This window comes from Rutilus rutilus (genome assembly GCF_951802725.1).
Source record: "Rutilus rutilus genome assembly, chromosome: 14".
Lineage (NCBI taxonomy): Eukaryota > Metazoa > Chordata > Actinopteri > Cypriniformes > Leuciscidae > Rutilus > Rutilus rutilus.
Window position 1 is genome coordinate 4,907,175 of NC_140219.1, and position 19,358 is coordinate 4,926,532.

The window sequence follows — 19,358 nt, forward strand, 5'->3', positions numbered from 1 at the left end:
GGGTGTCCTACGCTGAGCTTAAGGTGTTTTATCCAACTGGAACAACACTCCTACCGGCCAATCACATTTCAAGGGACTTGTGCAATGTGATTTGTGCAGGTTGCACAGAAACCAGCCAATCACATCACTCTTCAGACCGTTTCGAATCACGGTTCTCCAATGGGAGCTAGTATAAGGTTTGATTTTTTTGGATGCCAACTAAGTTTCTAAAAAATTTGAAGTTCAGATACATTTCTGGTAACAGTAACAATAGAGATCCTGCAAAAGAAATCCTTCTAACTGCACTAACTTTATACACGCAACCTATTTTCCTTCCGGACTTCAGTAGGCCGTCTGCCGGAAGCTAGTTATTTTAGTCGATAAAGTTTTAAATATGGATATTTTTCTTACATCGCTTCACTTCAGAAGGCCTTTATTAACCCCCCAGAGCCGTGTGGAGTACTTTTATCATGGATATGATGCACTTTGATGGACCATTCACTGCCATTATAAAGCTTAGAAGAGCCAGGACATTTTTTTTATATAACTCCGATATTCGTCTGAAAGAAGAATGTCATATACACCTAGGATGACTTGAGGGTGAGTAAATCATGGGCTAATTTTCATTTTTGGGTGAACTATCCCTTTAAGACCTTCATTCATCTTCGGAACACAAATCAAGATATTTTTGATGAAATCTGAGAGCTTTCAAGCTTTCCACTTTCAAGGCCCAGAAAGGTAGTAAAGACATCGTTAAAATAGTCCATGTGACTACAGTGGTTAAACCTTAATGTTATGAAGCGACGAGAATACGTTTAGTGCGCCAAAAACAACAAAAATAACGACTTTATTCAACAATTTCTTCTCTTACATGTCAGGCCCTGCCCCAAATGGCACACTTCATATGCACTTTTGGTCTTGTGGACTTACAATGGCTGCCGAGTGAGCGGAGCGCGTCCGTTAAGACCATGAGAGCGTAGGGTGTCCCATTTGTCATTTTAGGTCTCAGAAGGGTGCTCGCGACCGCCCTCCCTTGCGGTCGACACTGATGCGAGCTCGGCAGCAGACTTCTACCCGACAGTCAAAGCGGCGTTACGTCACGAAAGTGCGGACTCATAGAAAGACCGCGAGTGTTTAGGGTGCCATTTGGGACAGGGCCTCAATCTCTGACAATGGCTACGTCCAAAATCGCATACTTCCCTACTATATAGTAGACTAAAAACAGTATGTGACGAAAGCAGTATGTCCAAATTCACAGTACTGATAAAAGAGTAGGCAAAAAAGTACCTGGATGACCTTCAACTTCCAGCGAGATTCTGGTGTGCATATGATACTATATAGAACATACTTTTTTTTAGCAGCCCTAAAGTAATTACTCAAATTCAAAATAAGTACCTACTCAAGAGAGTATGCGATTCGGACAGTGTTCACGTTGTAAACACATTGCACCACTTCTGGGTTAACGTTATAAGTCAGAAGGCTGCATTGAGACAGACATGATCGACGGTGAGTAACGTTAATTAATGAAAGAATTGTAATTTTGGGGTGAACTAACCCTTTAAGAACGTAATATGGTCAATCTGATTCATTTTGACTTTAAAATGATCTATATGTAGAAACAAAGAACAAAAGATCTTAGATGAAACTCACCCCATTGAGTTCAAGCCTTACAACAAAGAGAGAGAGAGAGAGAGAGAGAGAGAGAGAGAGAGAGAGAGAGAGAGAGAGAGAGATACTGAACAACACTATCGGCTCCACTTCAATGGACTGACGTTGTCAGAGTGTTTATCACACAAACCAAGACAAGACAGGATTTCTGGAAGAATTCTGTCTGTTGGCACGAGTCTGGAATAATCCACAGCCCACGGGCCACGGCACTCTGTCATCCGCTTATTATTTAATCAATCAGATTCAGGCGCTTTAACCGGCAGCTCATCAGGAGCGTTCAGGCATGTTCTGCCTGGATGAACTCGGGTCAGTGTCACAGTCGAGCTGGAGTCTGTCTGTGGGCGTCCAGTGACACCTAGTGGCCGCTCTGACAACAGCAAGGACATGCTGCTCTGCATGTTATTACTATTTAAGGGGAACCACTGGGGGTCAAAGGTCATATTGATTGTTATTGATAATCAATTAGGATTTTCCTGAAACTTACACTGTTAAATTAAAGGCCTGAGGTCAGAAACATACTCTAAACCAGTGGTTTTCAAACTGGGGAGCAGTGCAGGGTCTGTGGAAAAGTTGGGAGAAAAACGGTGTAAAAATGTAAAATAAAAAACAAATACATGAATAAATCTAGGATTAAAATAAATAAATACATTATAAAGTAAGTTAATCTAACAGTAGCCTACATTACTAAGAGAGAAAACCAATGTAACAATAGAAGTATTTTCAGATAACATATATATTTTGTTCACAGTATGAAGTGGGTCTTTCAACAAGAAATGGTATAAATGCCTTTTAAATTTTAGGTCCTTTGCACAAAGATGAAATATGGCAGTCCGTGGCCTCTCAAAATATCGAAAACCACTGCTCTATAAGTTGTCGTTAACTAAAACTACAACCATAAAAACATTTTTATTACTTGAAATAAAGACATTAACTAAAATAAAATATAAAACGAAACTTATTTCAGCAACATTTCTAAGGTTTAAGTACTAAAGTACTAAGTACATTTCTTATTTTTAAGTACTAAAACAAAAACCTAAGTTTTTTTTTTACTAGAACTTTAAAATGAAAATAAAAAACAAAGTACAAAAATAAAATCAAATTCAAATATGAACAAAAACTATAATATCACTGATACTAACACGTACTCGATTGCGGTATTCAATGTGATCGTTTCCTGACTTCTTATTCAGGTACGGTTAGCTTAATTAACTTTAATTAACCTGCTCAGGAAGATTCTCTTCACACCTTTGCTCGGTCATGATGACAGTAGTTGATCTGAAAGAGAATATCTGACCGTAGCGTAGACAAAAACGCAATTGCATTCGAATGTGAATTCAAGTGAAATCCAGCTTATAAACATTTGTGCTCTTGTGTAGAGTATGTTCCAGACCTTAGACACACAAACACGACCAATACATCAACCATGGTCAAGTACTTTATTCACAATATTTTTTCTTAAAAAACTCTTTTTTTTTTTTGTAATATACAACACGATCTGACAAGACAATTCTGTTTACAACTAGATTCAGCCCTCGATGAGCAAGCAGGCAGAGAGAAAAAGAAACCAGACATTGAGTGACGTACAGACGTACAATGCCTAGCAGAACCAGACTGAAAAGATGAGGCAAATTAAATAGAACAACATAAAATCATAAAAACTAAAGACAAAAGGGGAAGAGGCATCAGAGCAGACAGTCATGCATGCTGACGGACCTGCGCTCCACACCGCCATCCTGAAAAACAAGTGTGTCCCTGGTCCTGAAGAGGCTTGAAAACAACAGCGAGCGGGCAGAAAAGGCAACAGACGTCCTTAACCATCACCACTCTCTTTTCTTTTATTCCTGCGAGAGTTCGCCACTGTCCGAGTCTCTTTCTCTCACACAGCTGATCATAAAGTCTTTCCTGATTCATTTCCCTGTCCATCATCCATACGTCACTCCCAGAATCCCAGATTCTCCAAAACAGAGTGATCCTTGCGTGGATATGAGCTGTTAGTAGTGCAGAGCTTGTGAGTACGAGATCATTGGTTTTCGGGTTATTTGAGCAGCAGTGGTAGTACAGATACGGTTTGAAGCTGTCATAATCTGTGTGTGTGTGTGTGTGTTTGTGCTTATTTTTCCCACTAGATAAAGCAGAACAGTGTTTTGAATCTTTAGAGCAGCATGTGTCTGTGTGTTTGGCAAAGCATGGATCTGTGTAGGACAGAGAAGAGGAGGTGGATTCCTAGGCACAATTCTGTGACGGCCAACAACCAATCAGCTCTCAGCTCTCCCAGGACACACTGGCACATTGAAGAGGCACCTGAAATGGAGAGACAGACCATAAACAAAACAAACAAATGCAAAATATGAAACATAAATTGAAACTATAACAACTAGTACAATACAAACAAATTAATATTGTATTGTTTTAACATAATAATGACTATAATAAGCAACAATATGAATGAAAACTAAAAAGTATCAGACTAAATAGACTTTAAATAAATAAGCTTAAGAAAGAATGAAAAATGAATTGCAACTATAGTAATTTTTTTAAATAAATATATATATTTTTTTATATTTAATATGATATTGCTTTAACATAATAAATGAACATCAGCAACAGCAGTGCAGAGCCAGAGGAGAAAAAAAAAAGAAAAGAAAAAAAAACCCAGAGGTACAGGTGAGAATGAACTCAAAATCAACAGAAGTTCAGATGAGACAGAACACAGAATGAACAAAAAACACATTTCTAATCCAAGAGGAAGAAAGATTTGTTCAATGCTTACCCAGGTACAAACACACACACACACACACACACACACACACACACACACACACACACACACACACACACACACACACACACACACACACACACACACACACACACACACACACACACACACACACACACACACACACTCTGACAAACTGTTCAAAAGTTGTGAGCAAAAAAAGCTATTTTTCAGATCTTGTATCCTGTAGGTGGCGCTGTTCCCAAATTTGGCATGAATCCTCAGATTATGGTTCCGATAATGCATACAAAATTTGTAAGTAAAATAAGCAAGTAAAATGTAAGTACTGAGTAATATTAAGCAACTACATGTACTTACAGGGTTAGGGTAGGATTAGGGTTTGGTTGGAGGTTAGTTGCATGTAATTATGCATAATTTACTGTTATTACTATGGAAAGTACATGTAACAAGGACACTGTAAAATAAAGTGCTACCAAATTTCATTTCGATTGATGAAAGTTTTGCTGCGATACAGCCTCTGAACCAATATTGGGTCCACATATTAAGTTCATGACACTTTTGAACAAAGATGAAATAAAATAAAATGTTTAGTCATGTCTGTGCGTCTCGGTCCAAAGATCATCTAAGCCAGGGTTTCTCAAACTCGGTCCTGGAGGGCCACTGTCCTGCACAGTTTAGCTCCAACCCTGATCAAACACACCTAGCTGTGAGTTTCTAGTGATCCTGAAGACATTGATTAGCTTGCTCAGGTGTGTTTGATCAGTGTTGGAGCTAAACTGTGCAGGACAGCAGCCCCCCAGGACCGAGTTTGAGGAACCCTGATCTAAGCAAATTTTAGCAAGAATTGGGCAAAATTTGGCGGAGTAGCAAAAGAAACAGATTACTGTACTTTTTAAAAATGGCTACTACTGTAATGGCCGGAGTCTTAAAGTAAAATGTTGAATGCGATCAGAAGGTTGAGTGGAATCAGGTGTACCAAGTTAAATTTTTCTAGAACAACGGGTTCAAATGTTATAACCTTTTGAAAAGTGAATATTTGAACTGGTGGTGGCGCTATAGAGTTTACCATTCATTACCATCATTACAAGTGTACCAATTTTTGTCATTTTCCTACTTACGGTAATATGGGCCGCCATCGACTATAACCACCACAATATGAACAAATGAAAAAAAAAGAATTTATTTAATATGTTATTATATCATAATAAAATTACTATAACAAACATTAATATGAATAGAAATTACATAGTTATAGAATTTTTTTTTTTTAATTTATACACACAAATATTTTTCATTCTTTTGAAATAAAATTTCAAAACGACAAAATAAATTGCAACTATAATAACCACTACAATATAAACAAATTGATACAGAACTATAGAGAAAAGTGTTATTTTGGATACAATTATTTTGTATGATCAGTGTATTTTGTCAACTAGAACCATAATACATAATGAAGTAAAGAGCTGGTGAATTGTTGGAAACTCTGGTCTGCGCGTGTACCTGCTATCTGGAGACGTACGTGTATGTCCGTGAGGGCGATCGCCCCTCTGACTGGCCATTGGTGGAGACATTCAGGAAGTCCCATATAAGGATTGTGTCATCATGGGAACTGCTTATAATCTGGAACTCATCAAACTGCAGTCGGAACACACGCCCAGAATGCTCCTGCGAGAGGTTGCCATGAAAACACACACTTAAAAGAACACAAAAACACACGCAAACACACTCCAGAGGTTTGTCAGAAACGGTGAGTCCGGTGTTGGGGAGTAAACGTAGCAACACTGTTCAAATAATCACTTGGTTAACCTATATGGAAATATATGAGGAACAGAATTCATAATTCTCAAATGAGGTGTCACCTAGGGTTGGGGAAGTTACTAGAAGTACTAGTATTAAAAGCACAGGGACTGAATCGATTCTTTTTGAAATGGTTCACTGAAACGAACTGATTCACTAAAAGAATCTGATTCCTAGCTATACTATTTAATAGTGTAGACAGGAATCCTATTCCTTCAGTGAATCAGTTTGTTTCAAAGTTTGTTTATTAGTAGATCTAGGAATATTTTTAACCTTCACAGAAGGAATCGATTCAACTCATTTGACTCCTCACTATGTTCCTGTAAGTCCCTGTGGTGTAACTCCTTGAATTTCTAGTAGCCTGCAGTTTCTCAAACTAGCTTCAACGTAGCACTAGGTGACAGTTCATTTGAGAATAACGAATGATGTTTTACATTCATTTCTGATCATTTCAAACTGTCTGAGGTAATTAGCAGTGTAAATAAACCTGCAGTGACCTCTTGTGGCGGTTTGTTTTATCATATGTGAAATTTACTTGCATGACAATGAAAAATGTATCCATAAGAATATGGAAAACCTATGGAAGCTTGTTTCGCCAATGAATCAAATTTTTTAAAAGGTAATTGTGACATTTTATCTCACAATTCAGACTTTTTCTCAGTAATGCGTGATATAAACTCACAATTCTGAGAAAAAAGTCAGTCTTTTTACCTCAGAATTGGACTTTATAACTCAAAATTGCCAGTTTATATATCACAATTCTGAGAAAAGAAGTCAGATTTGCGAGATGTAAACTCAATTGAGAGAAAAAGTCCAAATTAAGCGAGAAAAGTCACAATTGAGCGAAAGTCAGAATTGCAAGAAAAAAGGTCAAATTGTGAGATGTCGCAATTGAGCGAAAAAGTCAGTATTGTGAGATGTAAACTCAATTGTGAGAAAAAAATAGAATTGTGAGATAAAAAGTTTGAATTGCGAGAAAATAAAAATTGTGAGATATAAACTCGCAATTCTGAGAAAAAAAAAAAGTCAGAATTGTGAGATAAAAAGTCGCAATTATCTTTCAAATTGTTTTAATTCCGTGGTGGAAACAAGCTTCCATACAAACCAGATAGAGAAATTTTACAAAACATAAATTCAGCCATTTATAAATATGATAATGGAATTATTTTATTCACACACACACACACCACGAGTGTGCGCAGACATAATGTGCTGGCAGGGGCCCGAGGATCCAGAGCTGCCTGTAAATCCCAAACTTTAATTTTCCTGTAAAGGAACAGAGAGAATGTGCGGGTGAGTTATGGGTGCTCGATATTAACCAGGCTGACAGATGAACGGCCTGTCAGAAACAGATGGTGCTGTGACCGAGTGTGTGTATTCACCCATCATACGCTCCGCTCACGATCCTCTTGTTGTCGAATCTGATGCAGCGCACGAGCTCCTCATGACCCTCCAACACACGCAGACAAGCACCACACTCAATGTCCCACAGTCTGAAAACACACACGTATGTCTACACTTAATCCGGATGCATTAGAGAATCTTTTTCTATACGTTTCGTCCGTCCATCCACATTGAGATGGCATTTTTTCCTGCAAAACCTGAGCTTTTTGAAGATGCTCCACAAGCTGTTTTTGCGTTGTAGTGACTGACTACATTGACTATTCGAAAACAATGACATGTTTTTTCATCAGCAAGATTTTGTTTGGTCAGTAAGAAATTAGTACTTTTATTCAGCAAGGATGCATAGTATAGATATTTATTTATTATGTTACAAAAAATTCTGTCAAATAAATGCTGTTCTTTTTAACTGTCTGTTCATCAAAGAGTCATGAAAAAAAATGCATCATGGTTTTCACAAAGATATAAAGCAGCACAACTGTTTTTAGCATAGATAAAAATCAGAAAAGTTTCTTTTATCAGCAAATCATCATATTAGAATGATTTCTGAAGGATCATGTGACACTGAAGACTGGAGTAATGATGCTGAAAATTCAGCTTTGATCACAGAAATAAATTACATTAATTTAATAAATTACATTAAATTACAAAATATATTGAAATTGTAATAATAATAATAATAATAATTATTATTATTATTATTATTTCACAATATTATTTTAACAGTATGAAAAAAGTTAAACTGTATTACTGTAATATTAAACAGACACATTTTCTTGTGTAAGTAATAAATCAAATATGTTTAGTATGGCGAGAACAAAAACCATTGAAAAAAATTATTCTTTATTGTGTACAGGCACAAAGACAAAACACAGTTCAACTGCAAATCATACAGAGACTCATAAACTTACAGACACACACATTGTCTCACCTGATGGTGTTGTCCGAAGACCCGCTGACCACGAGTCTGTCTCTGTACTGAAGGCAGGCGATGCCACGCTTGTGACCGTTAAGTGTCCGTACAAACTCACATGTGCTGGTGCTCCACACCTGCAGACACACACGGTCGCTTTTATCTACATCTGCCAATCATCCAGCACTAAAGCTCCGCCCACCCACTGACCACACCCACCCGCTCACCCACTGGCCACTCCCACACACTCACCTTTATGGTTCTGTCTCCAGACGCAGACACGATGTATTTGTCGTCGAAGTCCACCACGTTAACAGCAGCGCGGTGACCCACAAGCACGCGGCGCAGACTGATGTCGGTGGCGGACGCCATGTCCCACACGGCGATGGAGCGATCTTTCGAACACGTCACCATGAGCCCGTTACAGAAGCGCAGGTGCAGAACCGCCTCGTTATGATGGATCAGAGTGTTGAGAACCTCACCAGAACCAACGTCCCACACCCTGACGGAGACAGGGAAAATATTGCAGATGAGTACACAATATGAGGGAATGCGAGCTTGTGCACAGCTGAGACTTATGGTTATTATAACTAAGCTACAAAATAGCATAGCTACAAAAATGTACATTGATTAAAGATTTCGTTAAATAAATAAAATCACATTAAATGTGGACAATTTCTCATTGAGCTACACTACTTTTCAAAAGTTTACGGTTTTGAGGCTGAATTCATTTAATCAAAAATACAGTAAAAACAGTAATATTGTGGAATATTATTACTATTTAAAATAGTAATATTTTACTTACTTTTAATACTTTTGAACTTCCTATTCATCAAAGAAGCCTGATACAAAGAATCACGGTTTCCACAAAAATATCAAACAACATTGATTATATTAAGAAATGTTTCTTGAGCAACAAATCAGCATATGGTGCTGTTGGGATGACACATTTTTGTTTTCCCTAAACAAAAACCCAATAGGATTTTTCCATAGGCTTTTGGATTATCATTAAAAAAAACCTCTGTAGTCCCATTTAAACCCATGTTAGCAACCTCCTCTTTCAAGACACGCAACATCAAATCACGAGGGGGCTGATAATGATGCATTTTGTGTTGTAGAATAAAACGTGAAGGTATCTTGATCTCATGATCACCACAGACCTTATTTCAGTCATTCTGGAACCGGAAGTGCTAAAATGCTAACCCGTTTCCGAGTTTTGGCCTACAACAATGCGTCATCCCAACAGCACTATATGCTGATGATTTGTTGCTGAAGAAACATTTCTTAATATAATCAAATGTCGTTTCATATTTTTGTGGAAACTGTGATTCTTTGTTTCAGGCTTCTTTGATGAATAGGAAGTTCAAAAGAACAGATTTATTTGAAATAGAAATCTTTTGTAACATTATAAATGTCTTTACTGTCACAATTTAATGCATCCTTTTGACACTTTGATTGCCCAGAATTTGCTTAAAACAGAACAAGCTGAAGGAATAACAGATTCCTTCACTGTTTTTCAACAGTAGTAAATATCTCCTGTAATAACTCCTCCGCTTTATTAGCATAGCTGTTGTTAAAACAAACTGGACCGTAAATGACGTGAACGACCTCACCAGCAGCTGAAACACCCCGCTCGAGCCGAACGCTGCCAACTGATGTGTTAATGCTCTTTAAACACGATCACATTACAAAGCCGTTTCCTTCTCCAGGTGTTAAACGTCCGGCCGTTCGCGCTTCCACTCCGAGTGACGTAAACCTGATTTATGCAGCTGGAGAGTTTGTTCCACAAAACTCTCTCAGGTGAGAGAGAGAAACACACACATACTCGCGCTGGAAAAGGTGACAGAGCTCCGGACGGAGCTTTAAACAGTTGCTGGGGAAGTGAGGTCACTGTTTTCATGGAGATCATTCAGCCGGAGGGAGCTAGTGTGTGTGAAACATTTTCAACTTGTTTTCTAATATAGTTTCATCAGCACTGTACTGTAATTCCTCATCTTTTTATTTCCATTCCTAAGGATTCACACACTTTTAGACTAAGGACTAATTTAAAGTGGTGTAAGTTTTTTATGTTGTTTATATGTCTATGTGGCGTTTTAATATGCTTTAAGACGAACCATGTGTAAATTCATAAGTCGACACCATTGCTGAGTGTTTTCTCCTTAAAACTGCAGTGAACCAAAGACAGTCTCAAAAACACGCTTTGAAATCGCTGGTGTTTCTGACGTCACAAACTACCTTGTAACCAATCAGGTTAAAGTGTGATCGTCAACGAGTGGATCTCTGAGCTGCTGTGAGTGAGTGGAGGCGGGGCTCATTTGAATATTCATAGAACCACGTATACTAAATAAGGAAATGGTGCAGTTACATTCAAGCTATTTTAAGGCATGAAGAATTTTTCATGGACAAAACATTTAAATATGGCATTTTTGGTGATCAAAGATTAGTTTTAAGGGATAAAATTATTGACTACCGGGGGACTTTAAAAATATATATTTCTGGCTAAAGAAATATTTTAGATCTGAGGACAGAGGATTTCTTTAATCAATACACATCTCTTTTTAGCATTTATAATAAAATATTTAACATTAAATTTGGGAAATTTCTCGATGTACACTAGCATTCAAAAGTTTGGCTGGGGTCGAAGGATTTTGTTAACGTTTTTAAAAGAAGTGTCTTCTGCTCACCAAGGCTGCATTTATTATGATCAAAAACACAAAAAAACTTTTAGAATTTAAAAGAACAGTTTTCTATTGTACTATATTATAAAATGTCATTTATTCCTGTGATCAAAGCTGAATTTAACATCTTCAGTGCCACATGATCCTTCAGAAATCATTCTAATATGCTGATTTCCTGAAGAACAGCATTGATTTGAAATAGAAATCTTTTGTAACATTATAAATGTCTTTACTGTCACTTTAGATAATGCATCCTTGATGAAAAATGTTAATTTCATTAAAAAAATTCATACTGACCCCAAACTCATGGTGTTGTGTGTGTGTGTGTGTGTGTGTGTGTGTGTGTGTGTGTGTGTGTGTGTACCTGACAGTAGAATCAGAGGAGCCTGTCACTATGACTCTGTCATCATACTGCAGACACAGAACCGAACCAGTGTGACCCGTCAGAACCTTCAGACACTCCAGCGACTGTTTGTCCCAGATCTGAGAGAGACACAAGTTATGTTCCAAATGATGTACTATACACTTCTACTATGTACTGTGTACTCAACTGTGTAGTGCATTAATATAACGCTATTTTGTCATTCAACATTGGAGGCTGATAGCCCCTCCCTCTTCGTTATGTAACAGTGCCCGCCCACTTTTTTAGTGGCGCCGGTTCCCGAAGTATTTTTCGCATTCTTTTTTTACAAAGGGATTTGAAAAATGTCTTCGTTAAAGTGTTATAAGGCATGAACCAAACCAAACACCAACAAGGTGAATCATAACATTACAAGCTTTGATTTGAAGCAAAAAAGTACGTCAGACAAAAAGTACTGTGTAATTAACGGCTTTAGCGATAGAAAGAACTACAATCTTTCTCTTGTGAAGCACTGAGAATAACATAATCAAATAAATAAAAAAACGCTTGAGAAATATAGAACTACTCATTTACAAATGATGCTATAAAAAAATATATTTCAAGTTTATTGCAAAATATGGATATATTCAAATATTTATGTATTCTGAGAGCGTAGGGACACCGACTTGATTATGTGATTTGTGGTGCTTCAGCAAGATCTTTTGATGTGATTTGCTTATTTCGACTCTGATTGGTGGAATTTTCGGTACAGCATCATGGGTAATGTAGTTTTTCCACCACGAATTCTGCTGTTAAACACGATTATTGAAATAATACGCGATAACTGCTTCAACAGAAGCAAATACAGTTGTTTGTCTTTAAAGGTTTATAAGTTATGGTTAAAAATAAAGTGCACTTTTTTTTCTTTTTTGGAATTTTTAGTGCGAACACACTATTTATACTACTAAATGGCACAGAATAGTGCATAAATATACAAATTGGGACGCACACAATGTAACGACGATAACAACAGACATGCAGATAGAAAGACAGACAAGTACTTTAATGGAGTTGTCTCGTAGGCCGCTGATGATCTTGTCGTCGTCGTACTGAAGGCAGTAAACACCTTTACTGTTCTCCGACCGGCACTGAATCCGCTGAAGATTGTGACGCCCACAACGCCAGTTCGCCTCAATCGTCTAGAGAGACACAATGAGAAAACAGGAGACTCGAATGAATGAATGAGGCTGGATGGATGGATGGATGGATGGATAAACCGACCACTGAATAAATGAATGAGTGACGGGATGGATGCTCACCTCAATGTCCTGTATAATTTTGGGATAGAGTGAATGGTAGTATGAATTGGGTGGGACCTCGTTTGTTCGGTTCTTAAATAAATATTTCTCCCTGGAGACAAAAAACAAACAAGACAACTACCAATCAGATACAAACAAAGTATAAACCATTCAAACAACCCAAATAATACTGAACTGATACACGATTTCATGATCATGTATCCGTCCACATTCATTTGATACTTCATTAAAATTCTCAGCACATATTTTACACACACACACACAAGTAAAACACTAACAGCTTCTGCTAATAATTTCACAGGATTGACAATCATCACATGCATTTCTGGGTTTGTCAGAACTAATTATGATTCACACAGATGTCGTCATATTTAGATCATAATTTCTACAGAAAAGTGATCAAATTTGTACCACTCCAGTCACCAAAAATGAGTTTTTAAAGCCAAAATTAGCAACATTGCTCTTAGCAGACTGACATTATCATTTTGAAAATGTTAGTACCTGACCAGGACAACAATGTTCAGATTTATTCAGCACAGCTCTGGCAGTATAACGTGAAGCATAAAAGGTCATGCATTGCCACTGATGTGTGAGATTCATTCAATATTTTTATGTATTTACCAAATGCAATAGCTATGATGTGTACATTTTAACAATCGAATCCAGATGGGATGTGTAAGAACAGTAAAGTCAGGTGCACTATTTGCAGTGTATGTTTAAGTATCATCAAAGCACAGCATGTATGAAACAAATATATATAAAAAGAGTTGAGAAAGTTGTTAAATAACTTAATTGTGGCAGATTTGACTTAAGCTCAGGGTTGTCATAATTAACTATAATTTCACAGGATTGACTGTCATCACATGCATTTCTGGGTTTGTCAGCACTAATTACTATATGAATGATCTATACCACGCGTACCACACAGGGTTATTATTGTTACCTAAGGAGTAAGCTTCTTAGCTGTGTTTGTCTCATGACATTTGTCAGAGGTCTGTAATGAAACGGATAGTTCCGGTCCTTGATTCTGATTGGTTGAGCCACGTTTGAGGCCTGACTAGTAAATGACTCTACAAACATACACCAGTGACCGCATCACATCAGTATTACTGTGCCACTGCATCTGTGGAATTAGCATCTGTGTGTTTCTTGGGAACCAATTTGCTTCTGAAGAACTACATTGCTTGGTGAGAGAATAGGCTAATATTTTTATCAATAGCATTCAATTTTGTCTGTGCTTATTTTATGAAACCTTGCCAGGTACGTGGAATAACCATTTTGATAAAAACAATAAGCCGCCTGAAGCTGTGATTTACAGTGAATCCACCGTGCCTAACAACGTCCTCAGTTGTTCTAAATTCACTGTAAATTACGGCTCCTTGGGGTTTATTGCTTTAATTTCATTCAATATTTTTATGTATTTACCAAATGCAAAAGTTATGATGTGTAAATTTTAACAATCGAATCCACATGGGATGTGTAAGAACAGTTAAGTTAGTTGCACTATTTGTAGTGTAAGTTTAAGTATCATCAATGAGTTGAAAAGTTGTTACATAACTTAATTGTGGCAGGTTTGACTTAAGCTCAGGGCTATTATCATTAACTAAAACCTGATATTACCTGAATAAAATAAACATTAAAAGGTAGGGTAGACAATATATAATTTTTTTTTCATAAACACTTTGTTATTCTGGTTGAAACTCTCTTCACATGCTGAGAAAAATCAATAATAGAAGTGGTCTAAATATTAAAACATGTACATATATCTTCTGTGGGAGACACAGGACCAAAACATGTTGGTCCAATCATTGCATACTCTCTCGTCTCGTGAAGCTTCGCAGACTCTGCTGTGCGTTCATGTGTTTGGGACGAGGCGTGGCTTTGGAGACGCTCTGAAGGGAGGGTGGGATCTCACGCGTTCAAAGCTAGCTCGCTATTGCCTACCCTACCTTCAACTGAAATCAAATCAAATATAATATTAAAAAACAATATTTTTACAGCTTATTTTTTTACAGCTAGTTGCCAAAACAATATATGTCACGTATATATAGTGTAAGCTTAAAAAAAACATATATATTTTTTTCCATATAAGATTTTAGTGTTCATGACTAATCATTTCATTATACTTGTCTTGTACGATGACAATAAAGAGTTTAAATAAAGATTGCACAGTTTTAAACACGTGTTCAGCGTAACAATGCAAATGCGTCTGTGCGTGTGTGTGTGTGTGTTTACCACTGATGCCGCTCTGACAGGCCTTTCCACAGCGGGTCCGTGCGCACCATCCTCTCGATGAGCTTCTTCCAGAGCATCCCGTCTGATATGACCCGCTGCCATTCTCGACAGACCAGCTCAGCTGAGCACAGAGAACGAGCGTCTAGAAACGAGAGGATGTTCTCCGCTATGTGATCCAGACCCTGAGCTGGAAACAGAGAGATGTAAGTGAGATGTGAAGACACACACCTCATTGTACAGCATTACTACTGGCATTTATGAACAACAGCAGAGCTGATATCTTTCTGACATTACTTGTAATGTTATTTAAAGAACATTATGATAAATACTTTGCTTGTTACATATACGTGCAACATTTCAGCCGTAAATAAATTATAAATGTTAGCTAGATTATGTTCATTACCTTTCTAGCGATGCGATGCTGAATAAAATGATGGTTTGCATTTTTAAAAACATCTGTTGTGTGTCGTTATGTGTTGGCTCATGTTTCACGCTTCAGAACTTTAAGGAGCAGTGAGCATGTCGCTGTCCCTAGTTTTCATGGTGCATTGTGGGACTTCTTAGGGTGCTTTCAGTGCACTGGAAGGATTCAGTGATTGAGACAGGCCTTAAAATGGCTGACTCCCTGATCAGTGCCCTGACTACTGAACTAGGGAGCGGATTGAGACTTGAGATAGGGATTCTTCACAGAGGAAGAGCTTCCTTGATGATTATTTGAGGAACGCCATAACAAGTGAACATTATATTCTATTTCATGACATCATACAGTTGCGGTCATATCTTGCAGAACTTTTACAAAAAAATAAAATTAAAGATAAGGATTGTAAAATTTGCACTAATTAGTACAGCCTTGAATAAGCTATTAAACATTTTGTAGATGTGCAAAATGCAAAGTTTGTTGTTGTTGATCCATCTTTTTTATTATTTCTTTCTTGTTAGTTTATGTGGTTGCAACTATGTTTAGTTTATATCTATGCTCTGTTACTCTAAATATTATATTTGTTCAAAAAAATAAAAAAAATAAACAAAATAAATTAAAAACAAAATAAACCTATAACCCATATATATATAAATGAACATTTAGCAGATTCTGCAAGGTGCATGTAAACTTATGACCACAACTTTAAGATTATGACTGTAAAATAATATTGTTACTTAAATGACTGAAGTCTGACCTCAAAGTCAATGTCTGTAGAACCATTTTTATGTCATTATCTGATTAAACTACCACTTTTATTGCACATCCTTTATTATCATAAATCATAAAAAGATTGACATTACATGTTATCAGATGTCTGTGTAAGTGAAGTGATGTAAGTGGGCGGTTCTGGCTGCATGCCGACAGTCACAGTCTGTGCTAATGCGTGTGTTGGAGTAGGAGGATTCGTTATAGCCAATGTTTAAGGGACGTGTGCATGTGTTTAGTTACCTGGCAACGCGGTGATGAAGTCTCTCTGTAACATGGGTTTAAGGTACGAGTTTATATGGCCGTGCTGGTAATGACACATGTGCGAGATCAGATGCTCCACGAACTCCACCTGATCAGATTCTGACCACTGATCAAACAGCTGGATGCACAGATCTTTCTCCTTCTCGTAGTTCCCCTGAGACGGCCTCTTTCTCGAACCCGCCACTGAACCGTTCCCTAACTGGACACACGGACAACAACAGCGCGACTGAGTGAAAGTGAGAACACAAGCGTGCCAAAACTTCAAACCAGAGGTTGAGGTTATATTTAGGTCATCAAGTTTCTTTATCTGCATATGTATGGCCCAATTGTTTCTCATGGCTCAGTGATAACACGATGATAATGCGTTCAGATGAGGATTTATTCACGGTGGAGAAGTGAGTTTTGTGGTCCACAAACACAGAAATGCACTTCTCATGATGTGGTCAGCGGTGTTATTTAAGTATTATAGACTTTTATTGTTTTTAAATCATATTTAGCATTCATTTTCATTTTAATTGACGTTAAAATTTGAGTAATTTTGTTGCTTTTGTCAGTTTTTCTTATTAACGTTTGTTTTTATTTTATTTTATGTCCGTAATTTTAGTGTTGTATCTGAATGAAATTAGAAATTTAGCAACTAACTGAAATGATTTTTCTCATTTAATATTTATATTTTATTTTATTTCAGCTTTAGTTCAACAATTTTTTTTTTATAGTTTTAATTTTAGTCAACGGTAATAACCCTGGTGGTCAGTCACATTTATTTATATATATCTAATAATAGGAAAATTGATACGCAATGTTTCAAATGTTTTTTTGCCTTGTATTTTCTCTTATTTTAAAATTTGGAAATGAGCAGAAATAAGTTCATGCAACCTCTTATTTGCATAAGAAAAAACAACAACATTTGACCAGGCTACTTTGTCAACTTGTAAAATTACTAGTAGTGAAACCCCTAATTTATATACATTTATATAATACATATTTTAAAAATGTAATGCATACCTGTTGCTGCCATAATAATGCCGGTATAATAATAATAATAATAATAATAAAAAATTCGGTCAGCAATTAAATTACCACATGACCTTGGAGTTTGTCACAAAAACGGCTTATTTTAGTATCATTAGGCGCGTTTCCATTACAGATTTGCGCAAAACTTTTGCGATTTTTTCTAAATGTCGACAAAAATCTATTGCGACATGACGCCATTTCCATTAACCGATGTTATGCGACTAAAACTTCATTTTTCCTCTCGCGATCAGTAAAATCATTCCAAAAACCATGGCAACGGACATTGGTAGGTTTATGTACTATATCCCAGAGCCGTTGCTATATCTCAGCCACTGCACTGGCCATTATTATTATTAATCGAAGGAGATGTGTGTTTTCAAAGCATTAATGGTAAGTGTCACGAACTGAGCCGTGACGTGCTCATGAAGCGGGCAGGCAGCCAAACGCCGGCACTAACATTCAAGCTGTTTTGCCGCTATTCTCCGTGTCATATCGCTTTCATTGCCGTTTGCTGTTCTATTACTGGTGCACTATTTACAATGTCATTTACCACAGTTTGCCATAATTGCCAGCTAGTATGCAATGTTGTTTAAGCTGCAGGGAAAGGCCTACCGGCATTCTTAAATAGCAAATGTTTGTGCATGATCCCAGGCATATATTACACGAACTATACATTGTCATTTTATCACCCATCTGTATTAACGTCTTTTGATTTCAAGTATTGAAAATATACACACTGGCTGTCAAACTTCTTATTTATTTAGTTAAAAGCTTTGTAATTACAACACTGTACATACTTAACCCACCACCGTCCCGATCTCCGGTTCAACTTCCTGGTTTCGCGTGGGGAAGCCGAGGGGATGTGCCACTGGGTTGAAATAGAGGGGTTTCGTGGGTGATGGGTGGGAGAAACCAATATTGCAGGGGTGTTTTTGTGTTTATTTCTTGTATGGGTTTTTCTCTACAAATGTGATTTTGGTGGGGGAGAAACGTTTGGTATATGTTTGTTTATGTGTTGTTTGTTTGTTTGATTTATTATTCAATTATTTTCATGTGATTACATGGATAATTGTTTTGTTACCAATGGGGCAATCTAGTGGGTGGGGCTACAGCTAATTTAAGGCTGTATTAGGCCCCATGGCCTCAGTAGCAGAGGGGCTGAGCAGAGAGAAAGAACTGTGGCATAGTAATGCTGGTGGGTAAAGTGTGCAGGGTCTTGAGAGACGTAGCCTGGCAACTTAATGCCTATTTATTTTCTTTATGAACAGTTTTTGTTTTGCATTTTTTTTGACTATCCTGACACTGTAAATATTTGCACGTTTTGAAAATATAAAAGGAAAAATAAACAAGAGGCTTTCTAGAAAACTTGCATCTTCCCTGACTCCGCCATCGGTCATTTTGCCACATTTGGTGTCAGAAGTGGGATAAGGAGTCAGGTGGAGGTGAAGATTTACAACAAGCCAAGATGTCCACCAGAAGGGAGAAGAAGAAGGCGGAGGAAGATGGAGCGATAGGGGGCGACACTGAGCATACGGAACCCACTCCAGATCCCGCCACAGCTGATCCTGCTATCAACCGGATGGCAAAGATGTTCGAATCCTTTATGGAGGTGCAACGGGCCAGAGATGAGCGGCTGGAGAAGGAGTCATCCAGGCAAGCTCATCAGTTCCAAGTCCTCACCCATCAGGTGACTCAGCTACAGCTGGATGTGGAGGTAACTCGGGAACGGAGGACCATACCGCTTCCAACGGACCTACGGGAGCCTACGCCTGAGCCCCCATCAACCCCCAGCCGTCGGCCTAGGGGCTATGAACCAAAGAT

The 19,358-nt window shown here is 37.6% G+C and overlaps 1 protein-coding gene across 5 annotated transcripts in view; it reads right to left on the minus strand.

Moving 5' to 3' along the window:
• Positions 1 to 3,069: 3,069 nt before the first annotated feature.
• fbxw11a (F-box and WD repeat domain containing 11a) overlaps positions 3,070 to 19,358 on the minus strand; it is a 20,863-nt gene continuing 4,574 nt past the window's right edge. For 2 of the 5 annotated variants that reach the window (XM_084430667.1, XM_084430668.1), the window contains exons 2-13: positions 16,503 to 16,749; positions 15,074 to 15,260; positions 12,839 to 12,929; positions 12,581 to 12,718; positions 11,544 to 11,662; positions 8,754 to 9,003; positions 8,520 to 8,638; positions 7,570 to 7,680; positions 7,375 to 7,453; positions 5,891 to 6,055; positions 5,506 to 5,526; positions 3,070 to 3,948 (exon numbers count right to left, since the gene is read on the minus strand). In XM_084430667.1, the coding sequence (XP_084286793.1) occupies positions 5,894 to 6,055; positions 7,375 to 7,453; positions 7,570 to 7,680; positions 8,520 to 8,638; positions 8,754 to 9,003; positions 11,544 to 11,662; positions 12,581 to 12,718; positions 12,839 to 12,929; positions 15,074 to 15,260; positions 16,503 to 16,581 (1,335 nt within the window). In that variant the 5' untranslated portion in view covers positions 16,582 to 16,749 and the 3' untranslated portion in view covers positions 3,070 to 3,948; positions 5,506 to 5,526; positions 5,891 to 5,893. The remainder of the gene's footprint in view (positions 3,949 to 5,505; positions 5,527 to 5,890; positions 6,056 to 7,374; positions 7,454 to 7,569; positions 7,681 to 8,519; positions 8,639 to 8,753; positions 9,004 to 11,543; positions 11,663 to 12,580; positions 12,719 to 12,838; positions 12,930 to 15,073; positions 15,261 to 16,502; positions 16,750 to 19,358) is intronic. The other 3 variants (XM_084430665.1, XM_084430666.1, XM_084430664.1) reach the window with 2 other exon arrangements.